This window comes from Lacerta agilis, chromosome 16, assembly GCF_009819535.1.
Source record: "Lacerta agilis isolate rLacAgi1 chromosome 16, rLacAgi1.pri, whole genome shotgun sequence".
Lineage (NCBI taxonomy): Eukaryota > Metazoa > Chordata > Lepidosauria > Squamata > Lacertidae > Lacerta > Lacerta agilis.
This window is the reverse complement of record NC_046327.1, coordinates 24,405,360-24,426,714: the sequence shown is the minus strand read 5'-3', so window position 1 is coordinate 24,426,714 and position 21,355 is coordinate 24,405,360. Positions and strand designations below refer to the sequence as shown.

The 21,355-nt window shown below is 45.1% G+C and overlaps 2 protein-coding genes across 3 annotated transcripts in view; one reads left to right on the top strand and one right to left on the bottom strand.

Moving 5' to 3' along the window:
• The window catches only part of IDUA (alpha-L-iduronidase), a 50,944-nt gene extending 32,020 nt beyond the window's left edge, over nt 1-18,924 (bottom strand). The window contains exons 1-2 of the mRNA XM_033173030.1: nt 18,679-18,924; nt 17,204-17,344 (exon numbers count right to left, since the gene is read on the bottom strand). Coding sequence (XP_033028921.1) covers nt 17,204-17,344; nt 18,679-18,875 — 338 coding nt within the window. The 5' untranslated portion in view covers nt 18,876-18,924. The remainder of the gene's footprint in view (nt 1-17,203; nt 17,345-18,678) is intronic.
• SLC26A1 (solute carrier family 26 member 1) lies at nt 1,754-11,478 on the top strand. Of its 2 annotated transcripts, XM_033173028.1 has the most exons (4): nt 1,755-2,238; nt 3,050-3,154; nt 7,886-8,499; nt 9,396-11,478. In XM_033173028.1, the coding sequence occupies exons 3-4, from the start codon at nt 7,909-7,911 to the stop codon at nt 10,896-10,898; spliced, it is 2,094 nt and encodes a 697-aa protein (XP_033028919.1). In that variant the 5' UTR covers nt 1,755-2,238; nt 3,050-3,154; nt 7,886-7,908; the 3' UTR covers nt 10,899-11,478. The 2 variants fall into 2 exon arrangements, with proteins under 2 accessions (XP_033028920.1, XP_033028919.1); XM_033173029.1 differs by lacking the exon at nt 3,050-3,154 and having other exon boundaries at nt 1,754-2,238.
• Nucleotides 18,925-21,355: the final 2,431 nt, after the last annotated feature.

Genomic DNA, 21,355 nt, shown 5'->3' with positions numbered 1-21,355 from the left:
AGTGCATGTTTTGCCGTTCATCTCATTATGTTATTATAATCATAATTATAAGGTTGAGGAGCAATTTGGCTCCCCAGTGGCAGGAGAAACTCGAGACAGAAAAACAGCAGATACAAGCCTGCGTGTTCACAGAAACGTAATTGCGCAGGCATATAATTCCAAACACTAGTAAATATACAGCAGACATCATAAAAATTGTTCCATGTGATTTATATTAGTGGTTCTTAAGCTCTCTTAAAACTGAAGACCATCACCTCTAAATTAAATAGTTGGCAGCCCTGTTTTAAACTCAGCTGTTGCACTTTTCTTCTAGGGCTGCAATTCAGCACAAGCTAAGTGCACCAGGGAGGGTGAGGTGGGGCCTACAGACAAGAGGTTCTTTCTACTTTGCTGCAGCCACTTGCACTGGTGAAGAGGCAAGCGGGTTTTATTAATGCAGATCAGTAGAAACCTCGAAGAAAGCTCCCTCTCCCCTTTTCCTTTATTATTTCCATTAGAGAATACTTGAAAATTGAGTCGGAAGCCATAACTCGAGAATCCACTAATTTGTATTTTAAAGCAGGAAATTGGCAGTGCCTATCCTACAGCAAGATAGCTATACAGTCAGACCTCGGAAGTCGAACGGAATCCGTTCCGGAAGTCCGTTCGACTTCCAAAACGTTCAGAAACCAAGGCGTGGCTTCTGATTAGCGGCGCCAGACGTTCGGATTCCAAAGAACGCTTGCTTTTTTAAATAATATGTTTATTAAATTTTATAACACAAAAAACAAATACAACAAAATCAAACATAATAACACTAAAATACTACAAAAAAACGCAATACAAAATACATTTCTTAATATAATTGTCTCTCACATTCTCAAAAGACTTCCTCCTATCTCCTCTTCCCGTGTTCCTTGTCTATCATCTTTAGTAATTTCTAAACATCTTACATAAACTTATTTACTATAAAAATTCTCTAATTATTTAAACTCATCCCTTTTTTCCTTAAGTCTAATTCATCTATCTTATACACTTAACCTTATTCTAAATCTGCAGTCTAGCCTTCCTTCCTAGTTATATCTAATTATCAATCATACAATATATTTTTTAATACAATTTAAATTTCTTCCAATCTTCTTCCACCGCATCTTCCCTCTGGTCACGAAGTTTCCCGGTCATCTCTGCGAGCTCCATATAGTCCATCATTTTCATCTGCCATTCCTCGATCGTTGGTAATTCTTCTGTCTTCCAAAAAAGAACTAAAAAACCAAAGAACGTTTGCAAACCGGAACACATCTTGACTTGTTTTTTTAAAAATTATTTTTGTCAAGCAGTGGCTTGGATCCAGGATTTGCTCAGCGCTTTCACTCATGTAACACTTTTTTGGACGGGGGAGGAAGGCAATTTTAACTTATTATTCCTTCCACCTATAGCCCCCTTTAATGCTGCACCGGGGGGGGGGAGGCAGAGAGAACTGGTGACATTTGCTTCTCTCTCAATTCCTCCAGCAGGAGCCTCTGCTGGATCAGAGTCTCTTCCACAAACAGAAGGAGCCTTTCCATTCATGTAACAGCAAGTTACATTAGTCCTGGACCCAAAGAATGCCGCGTCAGTTCCTTATTGTATAAAAGTATGCTCATTTAGCTATTAATGTTCTGTGGCTCATAGGAAATGAAGCCTTGTCTCTGCATTTAAGCACACCCAGTTTTGTCCTGTAGTCCGCATTGCCAATATACAATAATCTGATCTTTGTAAATTAAAAACATCAGAGTTTCCGATAGTTCCAGTTACACATTAAGCCACCCATAAAAAAGACGTATAGTTGGATTTTGCAAAAAGTCCCACTGCCAAAAAAAACAAGTTGTCCTGGGTCCTCCTTTAAGTCATTGCTACTGTCAGAGACAAGGTTTCTCGGATCAATTATTACACAGGCTACACTTTAAAGGATTATAGCTTGTCTAATGTTTGCCACTGAAAAGTGAACAAGTAAACAGTTGAGGTCAAATGGTTTATAGTAGTTGGGAACAGGGCGAGTGGAAACACAGGGGAGGTTTCGGATTGTACTTTGTGGTCCTTTGTTTACGCCACTCAATATTTACCTAGCACAGAGCTTATGGTACTGCCCACAAGTACTAAAGCATATTCAACTCCGTCCTTAGCATCCACCTGCCTGGGTGCCCTTGGGTGCAGAGATTGTGGAAGGCAGGTGTGATTCTCATTTGTTACTTGCTTCACATGCATTGCTGACCAAGATAGGTAAGAAAAGCATATTCTTCTTTCACATTGCAAGAGCTTAAATGTCTGTGTGATATCACAGGTGAAAAGGGCAACGGCACAAATCTAAATACAGTAACAAAAACAATAGATCTGTTGTAATATATATATATATTTATTCATTTAAGAAGGTACCATAGGTTTCCGCGTGCTTCGAGTGTCAAACGCTGGTGGGTTTGTTTTGTTTTTGCAGGATGTGTGGCTTAGCTCTTTTTTGGAGAGGATGAAGAGGGTAGCTTTGAAATAAGAGAATATTCTTCTGGTCAGGTCATTAGCCATCAGAGCCAGTCTTGCGCCCGCTTGAGAGAAATGTTTTTAGTGCCACTAATTTCAATTCAACAAGGTGCTTGCTCATGCCATTTCCTCTCTGCAAAATGCTTTCGGCATTCTCTCTTTGTGGTGCGTGAAAACCAGCTTTGGTTATAACAGTAGGCATTCATGCAGCACTTTTTTCTGGGTGTTCCAAGTATTTAACTTCTTCAGAGGAATTTTCAAGTGGCTTGATTTTTTTTATTAAAAAAAATCTCTCAGTAGTTTGCATCAGTGTCAAATAATAAACAGATAAAATTGGTAAAACTTAAAAACAAGTATACGTAAAGTAAATTGTATGTCTGGCTAGGCTTGCTGAGATAAGTAAGTAAAAAGGAAGGTGCCAGCAGAGTCCTAGTAGGCAGGGAATGGCAAAGCAAAGGCAGTACAGTGGTACCTCTGGTTACGAACGCTTCGAGTTACAAACTCTGCTAACCCGGAAATAGCTGTTTATTATCTGTTTATTATCTCTCTGTTCCCTCAGCCTGGAAGGTGCAGTCATCTGCAGCAGGGAGGGTGGCCTGTTCAGTCGTGGCCTCATGACCATGGGATTACCTTCTGCAAGAAGTATCTGCCCGCAAGCCTTTAGGTGATTGTGTTAAGCTGATTTATTGAGTGGAGATCTGCTGGCTTTATTTATTTATTTATTTATTTATTTGTCTGTCTGCTTGGAGGCATAGGGACATTTGAAATGGCTTTATAATTATTAGCATGATGTGTGTATGTTTTCATTCTGCTTTTAATGCTTGTATGCGGCCTTGAGCTTCTGAAAAGTCGGATCAAAAAATGTTCTAAATTAATATTATCCCTAAATAGCAGATGTGGAAATTGAGGTGGGGAGAACAGGTTTCCTGAAGCACTAGTGCACTCGTTGATGAGTTGAGACCCTGTCCCAGCTACTTCCTAGCTCACCGCTCACACTCTAAACCTTTATGCCTTATTTCCTTTCAATGGGTTCATTTTGTGCCTAGGTGAGCCCAAGGTGGCAACTGAATGTTTGTGATGAGAAAATGGTCAAACAAGACACTATAAAAGTGTGTTTTGTTCCATTTTACATTATTTTATGTTATTATTTATTTCACAAGCTTTATATACCACTGGATTATAATAAAACCTCAAAGCGGTTTACAAAAAGAGTAAAAAAAAAATCAGATGAAAATATATGTTCCCCAAAAAGCATTTTATTTTAAAAAATCCGATTTAAATCAAAAATATCCGATTTTTTTGATTTTTTTTTTAAAAATCATTGATTCTTATCCACCCTGAAAATCAGTAAAAAATAAAAACTATTTAAAACTTCTTCCCCCCCTGAAAAAAAATCAACGATAAGCTAAAAACCAGATTTAAACACATGTCAATATTTTACATGTCTGGATAGCCTTGCCTAAACAAGCCTAGCATGCACTGAAAAGAATGCAGGAAAACCACCTCCCTGACTTCATGAGGCAGGGAGTTCCAAAGAGATTGATCTCTTACAAGTGCATAATGAATATTAAATGGCACCTGTAACAGCACCAGTTCTGCCGATCGAAGCTGTTGGGCCGGCATATACGGGGTTATGGTGTTGGAACCCGTCTGTGTCGAGAGACAATGGAGTGCGCCTCCGGGGGTGAAGTCAAACCACTGTGTTAGCAGCACTGAATTGACCTCTCCAGGGGCACAAGCCTGGGCAGTGTGTCTGGAGGTCCTGGGCGGCCCAGACGACAAGCCTCCCCCCCCCCCCGGCCTCACTGATGGGGTTCAAAGGAAAGCAGAGCAATATGTCTGGCACCAGCTTGGGTCTATATATATCATATTATAAAGATGTTGCTTTTTTCTTTAAGACTGATATGTTATCCTAACACTGTTAGTATTCTGAGCCTTACCTGAAAGTTGCAGCCTTCTAAGCGGCTTCCTTTTTAAATAATTTTCTGCCAGCTGGAATGCTGTTACATGTTACCAGTTTCCTGACATTTGACTTAGTAGTTAACATTCAGCACACAAAAATAGGACAAAGACGGAGCAAGTCAGGTCAAGGGAACTTCTCAGAGTTTTTTTTAAATTGCCCTGATTCTTTAACTGGTTTACTTGGGTACATTTCTGCTTCCAAGAAAATCATTAAGCAGTGCTGTACCACCTCACAGAAAGCAATAAACATCATTTATGGCTAAACAAAGTAAAAGACGGGTTGCTTGAAGCGGAAATTTAAACAAAACGCTATAAAAGCAGTGTTCTTTAACCTTTAACAACTATAGTCTTGCTCAGAGTCTCAAATTGAAACCTCTGATTGACTGAAATAATATTCCCCTTAAGCTTTGATGCATTATGGGACAGCTGCTAATAGCTAAAAGTGTGTGTGTGTAATATTCCTTGTTAACTACCCTGTTCTATGACCTACAAAGTTATATGTGACTTACCTCCTAGTAAACTTATTTACATAATTACTGAGATATTGCTCTCTGACAGCACAATGTTCATTCAGAAAAGACACCTAATGACACCTCTCAAAATATTATGTGAACAGTCCTTACGATCCTTAAGAAGAGACCTTTCTTACATCTAACCACCACAGCTACAGAGGAATAAATAAATATATCCATTAAGACACAAACATTATATATATATATATATATATATATATATATATATATATATATATATATATATATATATATATATATATATATATATTGACACCCACATTGTACTATTGCTGGCATCCATCTCTTTCTCCCTTTTCCTCGAGAGACAATGGAGGGCACCTTTGTGGGTCTAGTCCAGGGGTAGGCAACCTAAGGCCCAGGGGCTGGAAGCGGCCCAATTGCCTTCTAAATCCGGCCCGCGGACGATCTGGGAATCAGCGTGTTTTTACAAGAGTAGAATGTGTCCTTTTATTTAAACTGCATATCTGGGTTATTTGTGGGTCATAGGAATTTGTTCATTCCCCCCCCCCCCAAAAAAAATGTAGTCCGGCCCACCACATGGTCTGAGGGACGGTGGACCGGCCCACGGCTGAAAAAGGTTGCTGACCCCTGGTCTAGTCAAATTTCTGTGTTTGGCACCACCTTGGTTGCAGGAGTTGCTGGAAGGAGGCGTACAAGGCACCATCCAACAGTCTACTCTCGCTATAAAAAAGTGATCTACCCATTGACCAAAGTTGTTGAGCTTTTTTAGCGTGGGAGATCCAAAGTTGCTGAGCTCTCTTTTTTAATTCCCAGTAATTCCCAGTCGGAGTAGCAATAGACAGGTAACCGTGTTAGATCTTTCACCAGTTTGGCAATCATGCAGTAGCAATCCGTGCTAATCCTACTCAGAGTAGACCCACTGGAATCAAAGGACTAAGTCATGGCCATTCATTTCAATGGGTCTACTCTGAGCAGGACTAACGTTGGAGACAACCTAATGTTCTCAGTCCCAGATATAACATTTCAGGCTTGACTGTGCAAAAGTGATGAGATGAGATGAGATGGGATCTCTTTGCAGTTGGGAAAAAAATAAATCTCTTCTGCTTTCCTAATTCCAGGTGCCTCCCTATATCCCATGCCAAGCCCACAGAGCAATGAAATTGTAAGACTGGGTTCACAAGCAGTTTCTGGGCTGGCAACTGAATCTGAAGAACTAAAATTGGTTCCTGAATGGTGGGGCTTCATTGAGAAGGAGACTTCCTATAAAAAAGACCAGCTGATAGAAATAGATTTAGATCTCTAGTAACGAAAAGCAAGACACAGATGCCTTGATTTATCTTTTTAAAAATGAGCATGATTCCTTGTTTAAAGGTGCTGAGAGGTGAATCTATAATGCCTTGAAGTTGATTTCACTTTCCTATAGCAGCCCCTGCTGGAAGACTTTCTATTTCAACTGGACATGTAATATAGAAAAGGATGTACAGTGCTGCTTTAAGCACTAACCATAATCTTCTATCTGTTTCTGAACATTCTGTATATGCTGTAGCAATAAATATATTTGCTGTTTTAACTGGGCTTCTTGTTTAACTGAGCAATCCTATAGAGAAATTATAGTGAGGAAAGAGATGCCACCACTTTGCTGGTAAAAGGTAAAGGACCCTTGGACGGTTAAGTCCAGTCAAAGGCGACTATGAGGTTGTGGCACTCATCTCGCTTTTGGGCCAAGGGAGACACAGACAGCTTTCCGGGTCATGTGGCCAGCATGACCACTTCCGGCGCAACGGGACACGGTGACAGAAACCAGAGCGCACGGAAACGCCGTTTATCTTCCTGCCACAGCTGAACCTATTTATCTACTTGCACTGGCGTGCTTTCGAACTGCTAGGTTGGCAGGAGCTGGGACAGAGCAAAGGGAGCGCAGCCTGTTGCGGGGATTCGAGCTGCCGACCTTCCGATCGGCAAGCCCAAGCAGCTCAGTGGTTTAGACCACAGCGCCACAGCAGCCCAGGAGGAGAGGGGGGGGGGAGAGAACACAAGCAAAAAAATTGCATATTGCTTGCTGTGGCTGCAGTGCAGCCCACATACCATAGGAAATAAGCAATGAACTCACAAGGACACTTCCCTGACCCCAAGACACACAACACCACCGTATCCTCATGCCATGAGACCACATGGCAGAGGCAGCCCCAGCACCACAGGTGAAGTCTCCAGCCGCCCCTAATGCCAGGTGTTTGAGCCCCTCACTCCATGCCACACCCTGTTCACTAGTAATGATTTGAGCACAGCACACAAAAAGGAAGAAAGGTGTAGCCGTATGATACAGCACCTAAACAGCTCCCTTCGCTCTTCGGATTAGGTTTCGAGACTCACCAAAGCAGAGGAAGACTCGTTTGCCAAGCAGGCAAAAGACGGGGCAGGCGTGCAACACAAAAAGCCACAACGAGCAGCATAGGCAGGGCCAGGCAAGCAAATAGTCGGTAGAGCATGAGACTCTTAATCTCAGGGTTGTGGGTTCGAGTCCTGAATTGGGCAAAAGATTCCTGCACTGCAGGGGGTTGGACTAGATGATTCTCATTGTCCCTTCTAACTCTATGCAATGCTTTTTTCCTTAAAAAAAATGTTTAGGGGTACTCTCATTTTCCTACTCATATTGAAATACTGCCCCTGAATGAGGCCACTCAGATTCACAAAATGTTTAGGGGTATGCATACCCGCGTACCCCCAGAAAAAGCACTGATTCTATGACTCTATGATTAATTTAAATAGCCCAGAATCTTTGTGATGGAATAGTATATACACAATAATAGAAATAATATTTTCTTTTTCCAAAAACCCCAACTCCATGCTAAACTATACATTAGCTTGATTCCAGTATGATAAACGGAAAATGTGCTTCACGACCAGACCATTCAAATGTTAATCTGTTTACATCCTAGGAACTGATTAACACAGACCTAAAATGGAGAAGGAAATGGAGACAGCCAGACTGGAAAATGGATCTCCTTTCCAACTTTACATGGAAAGAAAGACTCCGGTCAAGATGAGGAAGACAGACATGCTGAAAAGCCAACTGAGAAAAAACTGCTCCTGCAGCACAAAACAGATGAAAAAGGCAGCCACGGACTTCTTCCCTGTGCTGCAATGGCTTCCCAAATACAACTGCAAGGAATATGTTTGGGGGGACGTCATGTCTGGCCTGGTCATCGGGATCATTTTAGTACCTCAAGCGATCGCCTACTCCCTGCTGGCAGGTCTGAAGCCCATTTATAGCCTTTACACCTCCTTCTTTGCCAACATCATCTACTTCCTCATGGGCACCTCGCGACACGTGTCTGTTGGCATCTTCAGCTTATTAAGCCTAATGGTGGGGCAGGTGGTGGACAGAGAACTGCTGCTGGCAGGATTCGACCTCGACGACGACTCTCAGGAAGGCCACTTGAATGTGACGCTTCACAATGTTACCCTTGACGTGATGAGCACCGAATGTGGGAAAGACTGCTATGCCATTGGGGTAGCGACAGCAGTGACCTTAATGGCTGGCATCTATCAGGTAACCTCTTCACCTGCCCTTTGGGTTGCACTTCCAGTATATGTGTGTGTGTGTGTGTGTGTGTGTGTGTGTGTGTGTGTGTTTATTTAATCCTCCATCACCCCAGTGGTGTAGCAGCAGTTATTGGCGCCCGGGGTGGGTGGGTGAAGGGGACACCAGTCCAGCCTTCGCCATGATCCAACCTCCACCAGAGCAAAGTGGGGCCATGCTGAGGCATCTGCCCACCCACACAGGGGCAAACCAGACCGGACAATGCACCCCTTGGCAGATGGAGAGGAGCTCCAGGCTGTGCTGTGCTGTGCTGTGCTGTGGGTGCCTGGTTTGCACCCCCACAAAAATTGTTCACCCAGAGCCACGGCCCCCCTGGCACCCCCAAACTATGCCCCGACATCACCCTGCCCAAAGAGGCTGACAAAATCAAAACAACCATCACGAGTTACAGTTAAAACTAGCCGAGTATCCAAAGCCAGTAAAAATCCAGAAGCACAAAAAATTCAAGGAGACAGCATAAAACCGGAAAACGCATTTGGGGAAGAGTCGTAGCCCAGTGGTAAATTCTCTGCAGATGGCCCCATGTATTTCTTTGTCATTGTTGGCATCTGTCTCAAGACACAATAGGGTGTGCCTCCGAGGGTGAAGTCAAACCGTTGTGTTAGCAGCACTGAAGTGGCCTCCCAGGAATGCAAGCCTGGGTAGTGTGTATGGAGGCCCTGGGCTGCCCAGACAACAAGACCCCCCTCTCAGCCTCACTGACAGGGTCCAAAGAAAATAAGAGCAATAAGTTGAGCACTAGCTTGGCTGCAGGAGTTGTCAGAAGGAGGTATACAATATGCCATTCAACCCTTAGGGACTCCACTCCACAGCTGTCTCATGCTTTCTCTCATTTTCCCCCGCAGGTACTGATGGGGATTTTCCACTTAGGCTTCGTCTCGATGTATCTTTCCGAGCCTGTGCTAGACGGGTTCGCAACCGGCGCTTCCTTAACCATTTTAACAGCTCAAGTGAAGTATCTCATCGGGGTAAAAATCCCCCGTGCCCAGGGATACGGGATCTTGATAACCACCTGGGTCAACATCTTCCGCAACATCGCCCAGGCCAACCTCTGCGATGTGATCACGAGCGCCATCTGCATCGCTGTGCTGGTGACTGCCAAGGAACTGGGGGACAGGTATAAGCACAGGCTCAAGGTCCCTCTTCCCACGGAGCTGGTGGTGATTGTGGCAGCAACCTTGGTTTCCCATTACGGGCGCCTGAACGAAGTCTATGCCTCCAGCGTGTCGGGCGAAATCCCCACCGGATTTATCCCTCCCCAGGTGCCCAGTTTACACCTCATGCAGAGAGTCGCCCTCGACGCCTTCCCTCTCGCCATCGTAGGCTTCGCCTTCACCGTTTCGCTCTCGGAAATGTTTGCCAAGAAGTACGCCTACACCGTCAGGGCCAACCAGGAAATGTTTGCCATCGGCTTCTGCAACATCATCCCGGCTTTCTTCCATTGCTTTGCCACCAGCGCGGCATTGGCGAAAACCCTGGTCAAAACATCGACTGGGTGCCAGACCCAGGTGTCCAGTGTCGTGAGCGCCGTGGTTGTGTTGCTGGTGCTGCTCTTCTTCGCGCCCCTCTTCTTCAACTTGCAGAAGTGCGTTCTGGCGTGCATCATCATCGTCAGCCTGAGAGGAGCCCTTCGGAAATTCAGAGACGTCCCCCAGCGTTACCGCCTGGACCGAACGGATGCCCTGGTGTGGTGCGTCACCATGCTCTCCTCTGCCTTGATCAGCACCGAATTGGGGCTCCTGGTTGGGGCCGTTTTCTCCATCCTGTGCATCATCGGCCGCACCCAGCGCCCTCACGCCGCCTTGCTGGGGCAGCTTGGGAGCACTGTCTTCTATGAAGACGACGAGGAATACAAAAACCTCCTTCCTGTGCCAAGGGTCAAGATATTCCGGTTTGAAGCCCCACTTTATTATGCAAATAAGGATTTCTTCCTAAAGTGCCTCCACAACAGGACGGGGCTGGATCCTGCTGTGGAAATGGCCAAAAGGAATAAAGCCAAGAGGAAAGGGCAGCAGAGTCTTGAAAGGGGATCTGGACAGGGAGATACAACTTCATGCTTGTTTAATAAGCACAGCGACTTACAGGCTGTCATCATAGACTGCTCTTCCATTCCATTTTTGGACACAGCTGGTGTTAGCGCATTAAAAGACACACTGAAAGACCATCAGGAACTGCAGATCAGCATCCTTCTAGCTTGCTGCAATCCCTCTGTGATAGCTTCTCTGGAAAGAGGGGGCTACTTGGGAAGCGCAAGCAAAGACAAGCACGAATTGCTGTTTCACAGCGTGCACAGTGCAGTCCAGTTTGTAAGAGAGAGGGAGGTTTTAATAGACGATTCAGTTGTATAGTCTGCGGCCCTCCATTGGCAGCTGAGGATTTCTGCATTCACTGCCAATAGGTTGTGGTCTTCAACACATTGAGACCTGGAGCCCTCCTTGAAGCACAGTGCGAAATATGGGACCACTTTGAAAGTGTTCAACTTCTATGGATACCCAGTACTACAAATGCAACACAATGTATTTTAATCTTAAAAGCTAGGTCAGTAAACACACATAGCGCCAGTTCAGACATAACATTACTCCATTGTTTACTGTGCCTGGAATGTGCTGTGGAAGTGCTTCTCCTCCTCCACCCTCAAAACCAATTTTCTGTTCTGTACCAGCTCAGGAAACTGGTTCATTCCAAGTGCAAACAAACAGGATCAAGGTGTGGTTTCAGATCCTAGTTTGGCAACCATGATTCAGAATCATAGTGACATGCCATTGTTTATTGTTATATCCAACCCAAGACATGGTGGTCCCTCAAGATTATTTATTTCATTGCAAGGCTGTTTTGTTCTGAGAGCTATCCTTGATGAAACTTCTTGCTGGGAGGGGGCAGGTTTTATCAAACAGATAACCCCATAGATCAGTGGTTGTCAACCAGTGTGCCTTGAATGATGGTCAGGGGTGCTGCGGGCGACACTGGCCTCTGCCCCTCTTTCCTTCCCTCCCTCTTCTGATGCCCTCTCGCCTCTCTGCCTCCCCAAGGCTTGCATAGCTGTTTGTTGCAGCACTCTAGCTACAAGCTCCCCAGGCGAAGGGTGCCTCTGGTAGGCAACTCTCTTTGGGGCAAGGGGTGGGGGCAGCTCAGAGACCAGGGGCAGCAGCAGTGGCTGCCCAGAGGACTCCCAAGGAGAAGGGAGAGGCAAGGAGGCTGAGGGAACACTCCACAAGGGTGTTCGAAAAAGGGTGAGAGGCTACCGGCTCTGCAGGCAATGGGTGACATTAATTGGCTCCTGAGCCCCACAGGGGTACCACAGAAGGTATGTAGCTGGCGAAGGGAGGCTTGGACTCAAAAAGGTTGAAAACCTCTGCCATAGATCATAGCTTCACTGAGCTCTCTTTGCTCAGTGAGATGCAGAACGCTGGCAAGTCTTCTGCCAAGATGGAGATTTTAAACATGTGGCATTTTAGGAGATGGGCCAAGATACTCTGGAATCAGAGAGGGAGACACAAACCCAATAGGGCTCATCCCCCACTGTGGCATGCACATGCAAGATAATGGAACCTGAACAAACTACACACTTGATTCTACCAGTGCAGCAGTACTGAACTGGCATGGATCAGCAGTGATAAAGATAATGGTCTCGCCCTCCCAACTCACTCTTCTATGTATGCCTATGGATGAAGGGGAGGGTTTTTTTTCTCCACCAGAGAATGATATGGGGAGGTGGAAGGTACTCTAGCTTAATAGATATAAATCAGATCTGTCGTGCCTCAGATTATTTGGAGCTTCTAAGAAACCATGATATGAAGAAAATGACTCCGTTTCTGTAGTGTTTTAGACCAAGGGTCAGCAAACCTTCTTTGGAGGGGGCCAGTTCACCGTCCCCCCAGACCTAGTGGCGGGCCGGATTGCACGTGCAGTAGCACGCGCACACAGCAGAGGGGGATTCTCTCTCTCCCCCTCTCTGCCCCAGCTCCTCCCCTCCCCTCCCCTCCCTCTGCCTACCTGCTCCGCTGCTCTGCCTGCGGTTGGAAGCTGGCAGCACCTCTCCTTTTTGGGCCAGCTTTCCCAGGCGCCAGCAGGCGCGCCAAGCTCCAGCCCACAGTGCAGCCATGGGGAGAGGCTGGCAGGCAGGTGGCAAGGCTTCCTACCAAAGCCCAGCCCCCTTCCTCCGCAGGGTGGGGAGAAGCCAGGAAGAGGGAGGGAGGAGATGCCACTGTGGTGAGGGAGGGAAGGGGGGAAATCACAAAAATGGCGCCGGAAAAAATTGGGGGGGAAATGGTAATCGTGCCGATCCAAGCGGCAATTGTAGAACCGTTCATGGGCTGGATCCAGAGGGCAATTGGGCCAGATCCAGCCCGCGGACCTTAGTTTGCCGACCCGTTTTAGACAATTGCAGAGACAATTCTCTCCCCCCTCCCCCCAAAAAGCAAACAGGAATAATCAGACGGGGGGGGGGGGGTAGTATAAAATTTAAATATGTAAAACATTTATTTAAAGGAAAAAATGAGATAATTTGATTTTAGGGGGAAAGCAGCACAGGATCTGATCAGGTTTTCACTGTTGTGAGGCCTGCTCTGGAATTTGTTTTGAATAACAGGACTGAGGTCTGAAATATGTTGAGTAATAATTAAAAAGTGCCTCCAGGCATGTGCAAAGTGCCTTCTCCTCAATCCCGAGCTAGTGCAGCCTATTCCCACATATTTCAGATTAAGAAGCAGCGCTTTGCCCCCTGTCCTCCTGGTGGTGCAGCAATACAACTGCTAGCAAATCTGCAAAGCTAAGCAGGGCCAGATATGGTTTCAGATTGGAAGGGGAACCATTGCAGGGGGTTGGACTAGATGACCCTCAGGTTCCCTTCCAACTCTATGATTCATTTCCCAACAGCAGCCACCAAAGAATTATTATTCAATCCCACAAACCCCTTGGTGCCTTGCAAGAGGATTTCAACCATTCTCCAGCTTGTCCCTCTCTAGATGGGCCTTCCCGCCCAACTCTATTAGAACATGTACATCTGCAAAGCACAAACACACGTGGCATCCCTCAATCAATACAGATTATCAGGGAAGCAGAGAGCCAGTGTGGTGTAGTGGTTAAGAGCGGCAGACTCGTAATCTGGGGAACCAGGTTCGTGTCTCCGCTGCTCCACATGCAGCTGCTGGGTGACCTTGGGCTAGTCACACTTCTTTGAAGTCTCTCAGCCCCACTCACCTCAGAGTGTTTGTTGTGGGGGAGGAAGGGAAAAGGAGAATGTTAGCCACTTTGAGACTCCTTCGGGTAGTGAAAAGCGGGATATCAAATCCAAACTCCTCCTCCTCTTCTTCCTCCAAGAACAGTCTCACGCTCCACCACAGAAATGGTGCTTTCAATTCCTCCTGCCCTTTAAACCAGAACCAAAAAACCAACTCCTTCGCCGCCATTTCAAATTATTCAAGTCTGTTGAATGTGTGCATGCACACACCCAACTAATAGTAATAATAATTTTATTATTTATACCCCATCCATCTGACTGGATAGTCCGAGCCACTCTCGTGCACATCTTTATTTCCCCCTCATAGCTTTGCTTCCAGATGCAGGAAGAGGAAACCTCCTAGGTAAAGCAGAAGGAGCGTGACAGAAATCCCAATGGCTCTGCCCGAGCTGAATGCACAATCTGCAGCATGCTACTGCGGTAAGCAAACCGGTTGGTACTTGGGCTCACATACCCAAGAAGGGAATCTTCATGTTTCTCCTTCCTGGTGATACCAGAAGCCATCACCAAACAGTTTTAAGAAAGCAGAAGGAGGTAGGAGCAGTTCTGCCATCTATTTGAAGAACTCTGGCCTGGATAATGTGCTGGCCTTTTCACATGAGGTCTTGAAACAAGGCAGAAGCAGCTGGCTTCCCAACTGTATAGTCGTACCTTGGAAGTCAAATGGAATCTGTTCCCGAAGTCCAGTCAACTTCTCAAACGTTTGAAAACCAAATTGCGGCTTCTGATTGGCTGCAGGAAGTTCCTGCAGCCAATCAGAAGCCGTGGAACCCCCATCAGACATTCGGGTTCCAAAAGAACGTTTGCAAACTGGAACAATCTCTTCTGGGTTTGCGGCGTTCAGCAGCCAAAATGTCCAGGATCCAAGGAACGACTGTATTTGGGAACAAGGGACAGGTAGCCAGTATACCAGGTAGTCCTTAACTATCTCTTGGAGATGGTTAACTATCTCTTGCACCTAAACTCTATGGAACAATATGCAGGAGCCCACCAATGCACTCTCCAGCCTGAGAGTGGCGAGCGCATTTAAGCCTCTCTCTTACTTTGGGTGAAATTCAGCCAGAATTAAAGGACAAGTCACATCTTACCGTATTATTCTGTGTATAAGACGATGCCTTTTGCTATAAAAAAAGGCAAAAATTGGATGTTGTCTTATACACGGATAGTGAATGCAGAGGGGCGACGTGTGATTAATGGCAGCAGCAAGCAGGAGGTTGGCAGCAGCAATTGGGCGGGTGATTGGTGACTGCGGCAAGGCCTGCTGGCAATTGGTTGTGGCTGCAGCAATTGGCAGCTGTGGAGATGCGGGCAGGTGATTAGCGGTTGGCGAGGTGGCAGCGAGCAGGCAGGCAACTGGCGGCTGTGGCGAGGTGTGCGATCGGCAGTGGCTGTGGCAAGCGATTGGCAGTGGTGGGCAGGCGGGTGAGCAATTGGTGGAAGTGACCTCCCCCACCCCCCAGAAAAGCTAAACCACTTACCAGTAATTTCTTAATTTTGGGTTAAAAAAATAGGGGTCGCCTTATACATGGGGGTGTCATACACAGAAAAATACAATATATCCTGCTCTTGGAAGTTGAGAGAAGCAGGTGGGGGCTACCCAGGCCAGCCACACTTGTGGACTCAGAACAATCTGTAAATTTGTGCTCTTCTCTCCGTTCTGCTGGCCTTAAACAAACCACTGAAAAGCCTTCTTGGGGATTTAGCAGTGCCTGTCACGGACTTCTTCCCCTCTCCTCTTTCTACTTTGGAGGGTTGGGGGAAACCCCTAGAACAGATTTAGGGGGCATATGAGGGGAGGAGAAGAGGGAAAGTTCTATTGTACAATGAGAAATCCTTGCACTGATGGAACTATTTACTTAGCACGATGCTGAATACAATTCAATGGTTCTAGCTTAGTCAACTAGCATACCTCAGAGTAGAGCATGTGAAGAATGCTGTTGTTATTTTAACTTGCAGGAACACTCAAGTGTGCAGCAAAACCACCACCAGGTAATCTGTAGTACAGCCTCTTAAAACATTTAAGGTCAACACATTTCAGTTTGCAATGTACTAACTCGGCTATTTCTTATATTTTGTGTTCTAAATCCCCTCTATTTAACCCTTCAAAATAAGCAGCCCTTTGTCTATATACTGTAACCAGTTTAAGCCCTGGAAACTATTCCTTACCATACATCATGATTTATCACAGTGTTACCAACATTACTAAATTAATCTGGAATCAAAGTATTGACAGAGCTTTTTAAATACACATCAAACTGGAGAACTTTTTAAAATCATAATATTACTTAGAACTTGGCAAAAATTAACAATGAAAAGGTTTTGTTTCGCTCATTGCATAGTAAACAATTACCTCCCATATATATGCAAGTTCATGATGTGGAGTTATTTTCTAAGCGAGCTGCTGCTATGTGCTTTTAGTATTTTTTTTTATTAAATAAAATGTATTGTATTCTTGGCAGCAACTGACCTTCAGATGGACTTATCAACAATAACAAAATAGTACACTTTGGCAGAAAATATAAAACATTTAAGAGGATTGTTGTTGTGTTATGTTCTTGAATGCTACAAAGAGATCACATTATTCCAGAATGTAGGATGGAACTGAGCAAAAAGTTGCATAGCTGGATTCCTGTTTGCACCCCATATGAATGGGAGTCATGCTCAAGAAAGCGGTTATCGTTCTTTGTCATGCCATAAAATGCATGAATATCATTGAAAACGAAGTATCTTTGATATCATTAAAAAACAAAATGATTCTGTATTTTTTCAATACTGTTAGAAGAGGTCTCTAACAGACAGCACTTGGTCAAGTTTCTATCGGAATAAACCTTACTATCAAAAATGCTTATGGGTCTCTGCCACAGAGCCCTTACATGCTGCATACAATTCTAAGGCACGTGAAAAGCCTTGAAGTTCATGCAGAGAACCAATGAAGCCTCGTGGAAACTACTTATTTTTATATTGATAAGCTCCCAAGGCACACCATTTAGAACCCTTTAAAAATTGAAATGCCATCCCATTTGTGTCCAGCCAGGCAGACCGGTACCTTCTGTGTATTTATTTGAAGGGTTAAAGTTAAATACTTTTTAAAATACCCTTCCACCTAAGTGCTCCCTTCAAAGACAGAATAGTTCCACCATCTCCTCTTCACGCAATTTACCAGGTCAGTCCTGTTTCACTAAGATTATAGTAGGGTTGCCATACATATCTGGAATACTGCAGTCGGCAGCAGTGTCTGAACAGAAATGGGGGGGGGGGATTCTGGGAAAATCCAGACGTATGGTAGCCCATGTTGAGAGTGCTGTCTTTCCATAAAAACAGCTCAGAAATGGCATGTTTTCCCCTGGCGATTTTGCCCAAAAAGCTCAACAACTTTGGCAAAAAGAAAAGAAAGAAAGACAGAATTTAACTTACCTGACTTGAATAAGTTCCAGGAGCCAGTGGATTCGAATTTGCTCAATGCCATTGTGTGGCACAGAAGAAATATAAGCCAGGTTAATTATTTGGTCTTTACTGAGATCAAACAAATCTGCTTTGCTGTGTGGCAGAGGAGGACTGAAAAGATGAGGAAAGTAATATTAATTAGAATAGTGCTTTTGATTGTTCAAATACCTTCACATATATTATTTCAGAAATCCTTCCAACACCCTTGCTAGGCAGGTCAGTATTATCTCTATGTTGCAGGTGAGGGTTGCAATGAGGGGGCTGTGTTTGGAACCTTTCCCCCCCCCTCCCTTCATGCAGCCAGCAAATGAACCAGGACGTCTTTCCATTAATGATAGCTTCCCATTTTGTACAACCAAATATTGGTTTAATATTCTGGCTTGTTCTAACAGGAAACTATGATTAATTAAAGACTCTTGGTTTAATTACAACGAGCAATAAGGAGCTGTGTATGCGGTCAGAAAGCTTGTGTATAATTGCTTCAAGATCCGAGATACGATTTTTTGAATTGGCTCAGTGAACAGCTTGGGTTTGCCTACTGAATTCATGGGGTAAGGTTTCTTCCCAGGCCTGCTTATTTGTCTGTTTTGTAACACAACAAAATCCTTAATAAAAACTAATTTAAAAAAGAAAAGATGTACAAATGGCTTTTGATGGCTTGTGAGTACTAGCTAAGCTAGACACAACATTCGCAGGGGCAGGGAATATTGCAAAGAAATTGCTTGCTAGTATAGCCAATACACCAGAGCTTTCCAAACTTTTCATGTTGTTGACACACTTTTTAGACATGCATCATTTTGCGACACAGTAATTCAGTTTTACTAGTAAACTGGAGTTTAAACTAAGCCCTTTCCAGCCCCAGGAGGAGCGCAGAGCGCGTTCACAGGACACACCTACACACTGCAGCTGAGACACTAAGGTGTCGCAACACACAGTTTGGAAAGCTCTGCAATACAGGTATACTATTATCACCTAGTTTGCGAGGGGTGTATGCAAGTGTATAGGCCTACAGATGCACAATGTTTGCTTTTTGGTGAGCAGAGACTGCTGCTGCTGCTGCTCTCTAATGCCCTGACTTCTAAGAAGCCGATCCCCGGAAACGCCGTATCACTCGGAGAAATGATGAGCTTGAAAACGAGTGATGCAGTGATTTAGACTGTTGGGCTAGGACAGTAGGTAGGAATCGGGGTTCAAATCCCGCTTGGTCAGGAACCTCCCTGGGACAGTCACCATCTCTCAACCTAACCTAACAAGGTTGTTGGGAGGATAAAACGAAGGGGGGAGGAACCGTGTTCCGTTGCCTTGAGCTGCTAAAGGAGGAAAATAGGGTACAGCTGCAGCAAATAAATTTGCAAAAGCAAAACAAAACCACGTGCTGCATACTGCTTGCGCTCTGCATAACGGGGACTTCTTTCGATCCTTGGTAAATATAGTTCCTGTCTTACCAATATCCTGTGCTTTTCCAAAAGTGCTTCAATTCCCTTTCGGTATGTGAGATGTCCACATTTATCAGGAAAGCCCCAAAGCCGGCTACTTGCACTGTTAGACCCAGTAGCGCAGCGAGGCTCCATGCCCTGCAGGATCTCATCCGACCCGGAGAAATTAGCACCCAAAGGAGACAAAGACTTTTCCGCCCTTCCATCGTGTGTTTCCAAAGCACTCAGCGGCGTACTCTATAACTCACGCAGGGGATGGGGAGGCGCTGCATCTCCTCTCTCACAGCTGGCTCTTTTATGCTGCCTAAATTCAAAGTTCCCGACTTTGGATCTGTGATCCTGGGTCTCAGCGACGGGATGGACGATGCCTAGAGACGCAGCCTGCTGCAATTTTCTTCCCAAAATGCAACGAAGTCCCCCATCCACCCCTTTTTTCCTACGACACATGGTCGCTCCTGTTTGTTTTACTTCCTGGTTTTCTCTTACGCGAAAAAGAGGCGCGGGAAGTTGCAAAGGCTAGTCTGATCATGGGGCTTACTCGCGGGTAAAGCTGCAGGCTATGGTCCACAACAGGAAAAGAGACACCACAAAGTGAGAACACAAAATGCATAATAAAACACGTACCTGGCAAACAACCGCATTACTCTCAGGGTGGGACTGGTTTGCCCAGAAAATTACGGTGTGCCAGTCGGTTTGGAAGAGGAAGTCCCCCAGGCTGTAATTCGAAACGAGTTCCATTCAAACTAACAGAATCGTAGGTTTTGGAAGGGAACCCCGAGCGTCATCTAGTCCAACCCTCGCTCCCGCCATGCGGGAGTCTCAACACGAGCGGTCCCACCTCCAACCTGAAACAATACCGGACCCTGCTTAGCTTTGCAAATGTACAAATTGTAGAGTTAGAAGGAACCCCCAGGGTCATCTAGTCCAACCCCCTGCAATGCAGGAATATGCAGCTGTCCCCTGCGGAGATCAAACCTGCAACCTTGGTGTTATCAGCACCACACACTAACCAACTGAGCTTGTGTACATTTATATATTTATTTCATGACACCACTTGATTGTAAAACAACAACCTAACAACCTCAAAGCGGTTTAAAAAAACAACAAAACACTTAAAATGGGGTGGGGGGCAGAAAACCTAACTTTTTAAAAAAGCAAAGTACTACAACAGATTAAAATTACCTCGACTTTCTAAGCATCTGGGTAGGAAGGTAGCCCATTTTGCTTAGGGGATTTTACTTATGGGTAAACACCCTGCGATCTTAAACACGGCATAGGAACATAGGAGGCTTCCTTATCCCGAGTCAGACCCTTTTTGGTCCATCGAGCTCAGTGTTGTCCACAATGGCTCCCTAGGGTGTCACACAGGGATCCTCTCTCAGCCCTACGGGAGGGGGATCCCGGGATCGAACCTTCTACACGTACGTCAGCCGCTTTCAGCTCTGCTCAGCCTTTCCCTGACTAAACCCCCGTTGAACTCAGGGGTATTTACATGAGTGACGTCGCCTTCTACCAATCAAGCTTCTGCGCCCCTTTACGTCTCCGCTTTCCATCTCGGCACTGACATCCCCTTTCCCTCCCTCGCTGATTAGCTTTTAGGACGGCCAATCAGCGCTTTGCCAAGCTTCCGTGAGCTCCAATAGAGGCGGCACGGAGGGGCATTTATGGGGCGGGAAAGAAACGGCATTCGCCGTGGCCAATGGGAACCGGAGGTGGCTTGTTGATTGCTCAGTCCGCCGTCCAATTAAGGGGCGCAGTGGTGAGAGCCTGTTGCTGGGCGGTTCCTTTGCCGTTTGTTTTGAATTTTGGCGGCGGCCGAGGCCGGGTTCCTTATTCGGAATTCTTCGTTATTTTAATTTCGCCTCCCTATATCCATAGGGCCACCGGTGATGGCGAAGCCAGCGAGGGAAAGGTGAGAGGGAAAACTCTGAGGGAAGGAGAAGGAAAGCCGGGGGTGCCTGCGCTCGGTCAGAAGCCGAGGGCCTCAAGGGGACCCGAAGCTGAACGCTGGGAGATTCAGGGCGGAAAGAAAGAAAGCAAAAAAGATTTTTAATTCTCCTTTCAAAAAAAAAAAAACCTGAAGCCTTTCTGTTAGGCATTAAGTTCATTGAAATACCAAAAACCCTAAGAACACTTTTTATGTATGCAACCACAGGCTAGGATTTTAATAGCTAAAAACGGGTAAAGGGACTTAATCCCCACAAAAACTGACTGGCAAGTGAAGATGATAGAATACTGTATTTAGAACGTGCGAAAATGACTGGGAGAATAGGAGGAAAATCAAATCAGAAAGTTAGTAAAGATTGGACAATATTCAAAGAATATATTTTAAAAGTATTGTGATAATGCAATGCTCCTGACAGATTTAGATTGCATCATGAAGCGTAAGGAAACTTTAATAACAAAAATTTCTTTTGATAAGTAATGGAAAAGAATAATAATAAAGAAGTGCATATAGAATAATACGGTATAAAAAGCACAATGAGGTGAGTCGGAAGTTAAAGTGTGTCTAATGTCAAATGATATGTTGTTAGTTAGTGGTTTGTGTATGTTTGTTGTGTATGTTTAGGTTTTTGTCTTTGTTTGATGTAAATTGTTTTGTAATAAAGAACTTTTTAAAATAATAAAAAATTAAAAAAGAAAGCTTTGCCCTGTAGAACTCCCCGCCACAGGAGGGCGGTGGTGG

Coding starts and splice junctions, on each gene's coding strand:
- SLC26A1 (XM_033173029.1), top strand. CDS start 7,909: ATGGAGAAGGAAATGGAGACAGCCAGACTGGAAAATGGATCTCCTTTC. Junction 8,500..9,395: donor TAATGGCTGGCATCTATCAG/GTAACCTCTTCA, acceptor TTTCCCCCGCAG/GTACTGATGGGGATTTTCCA.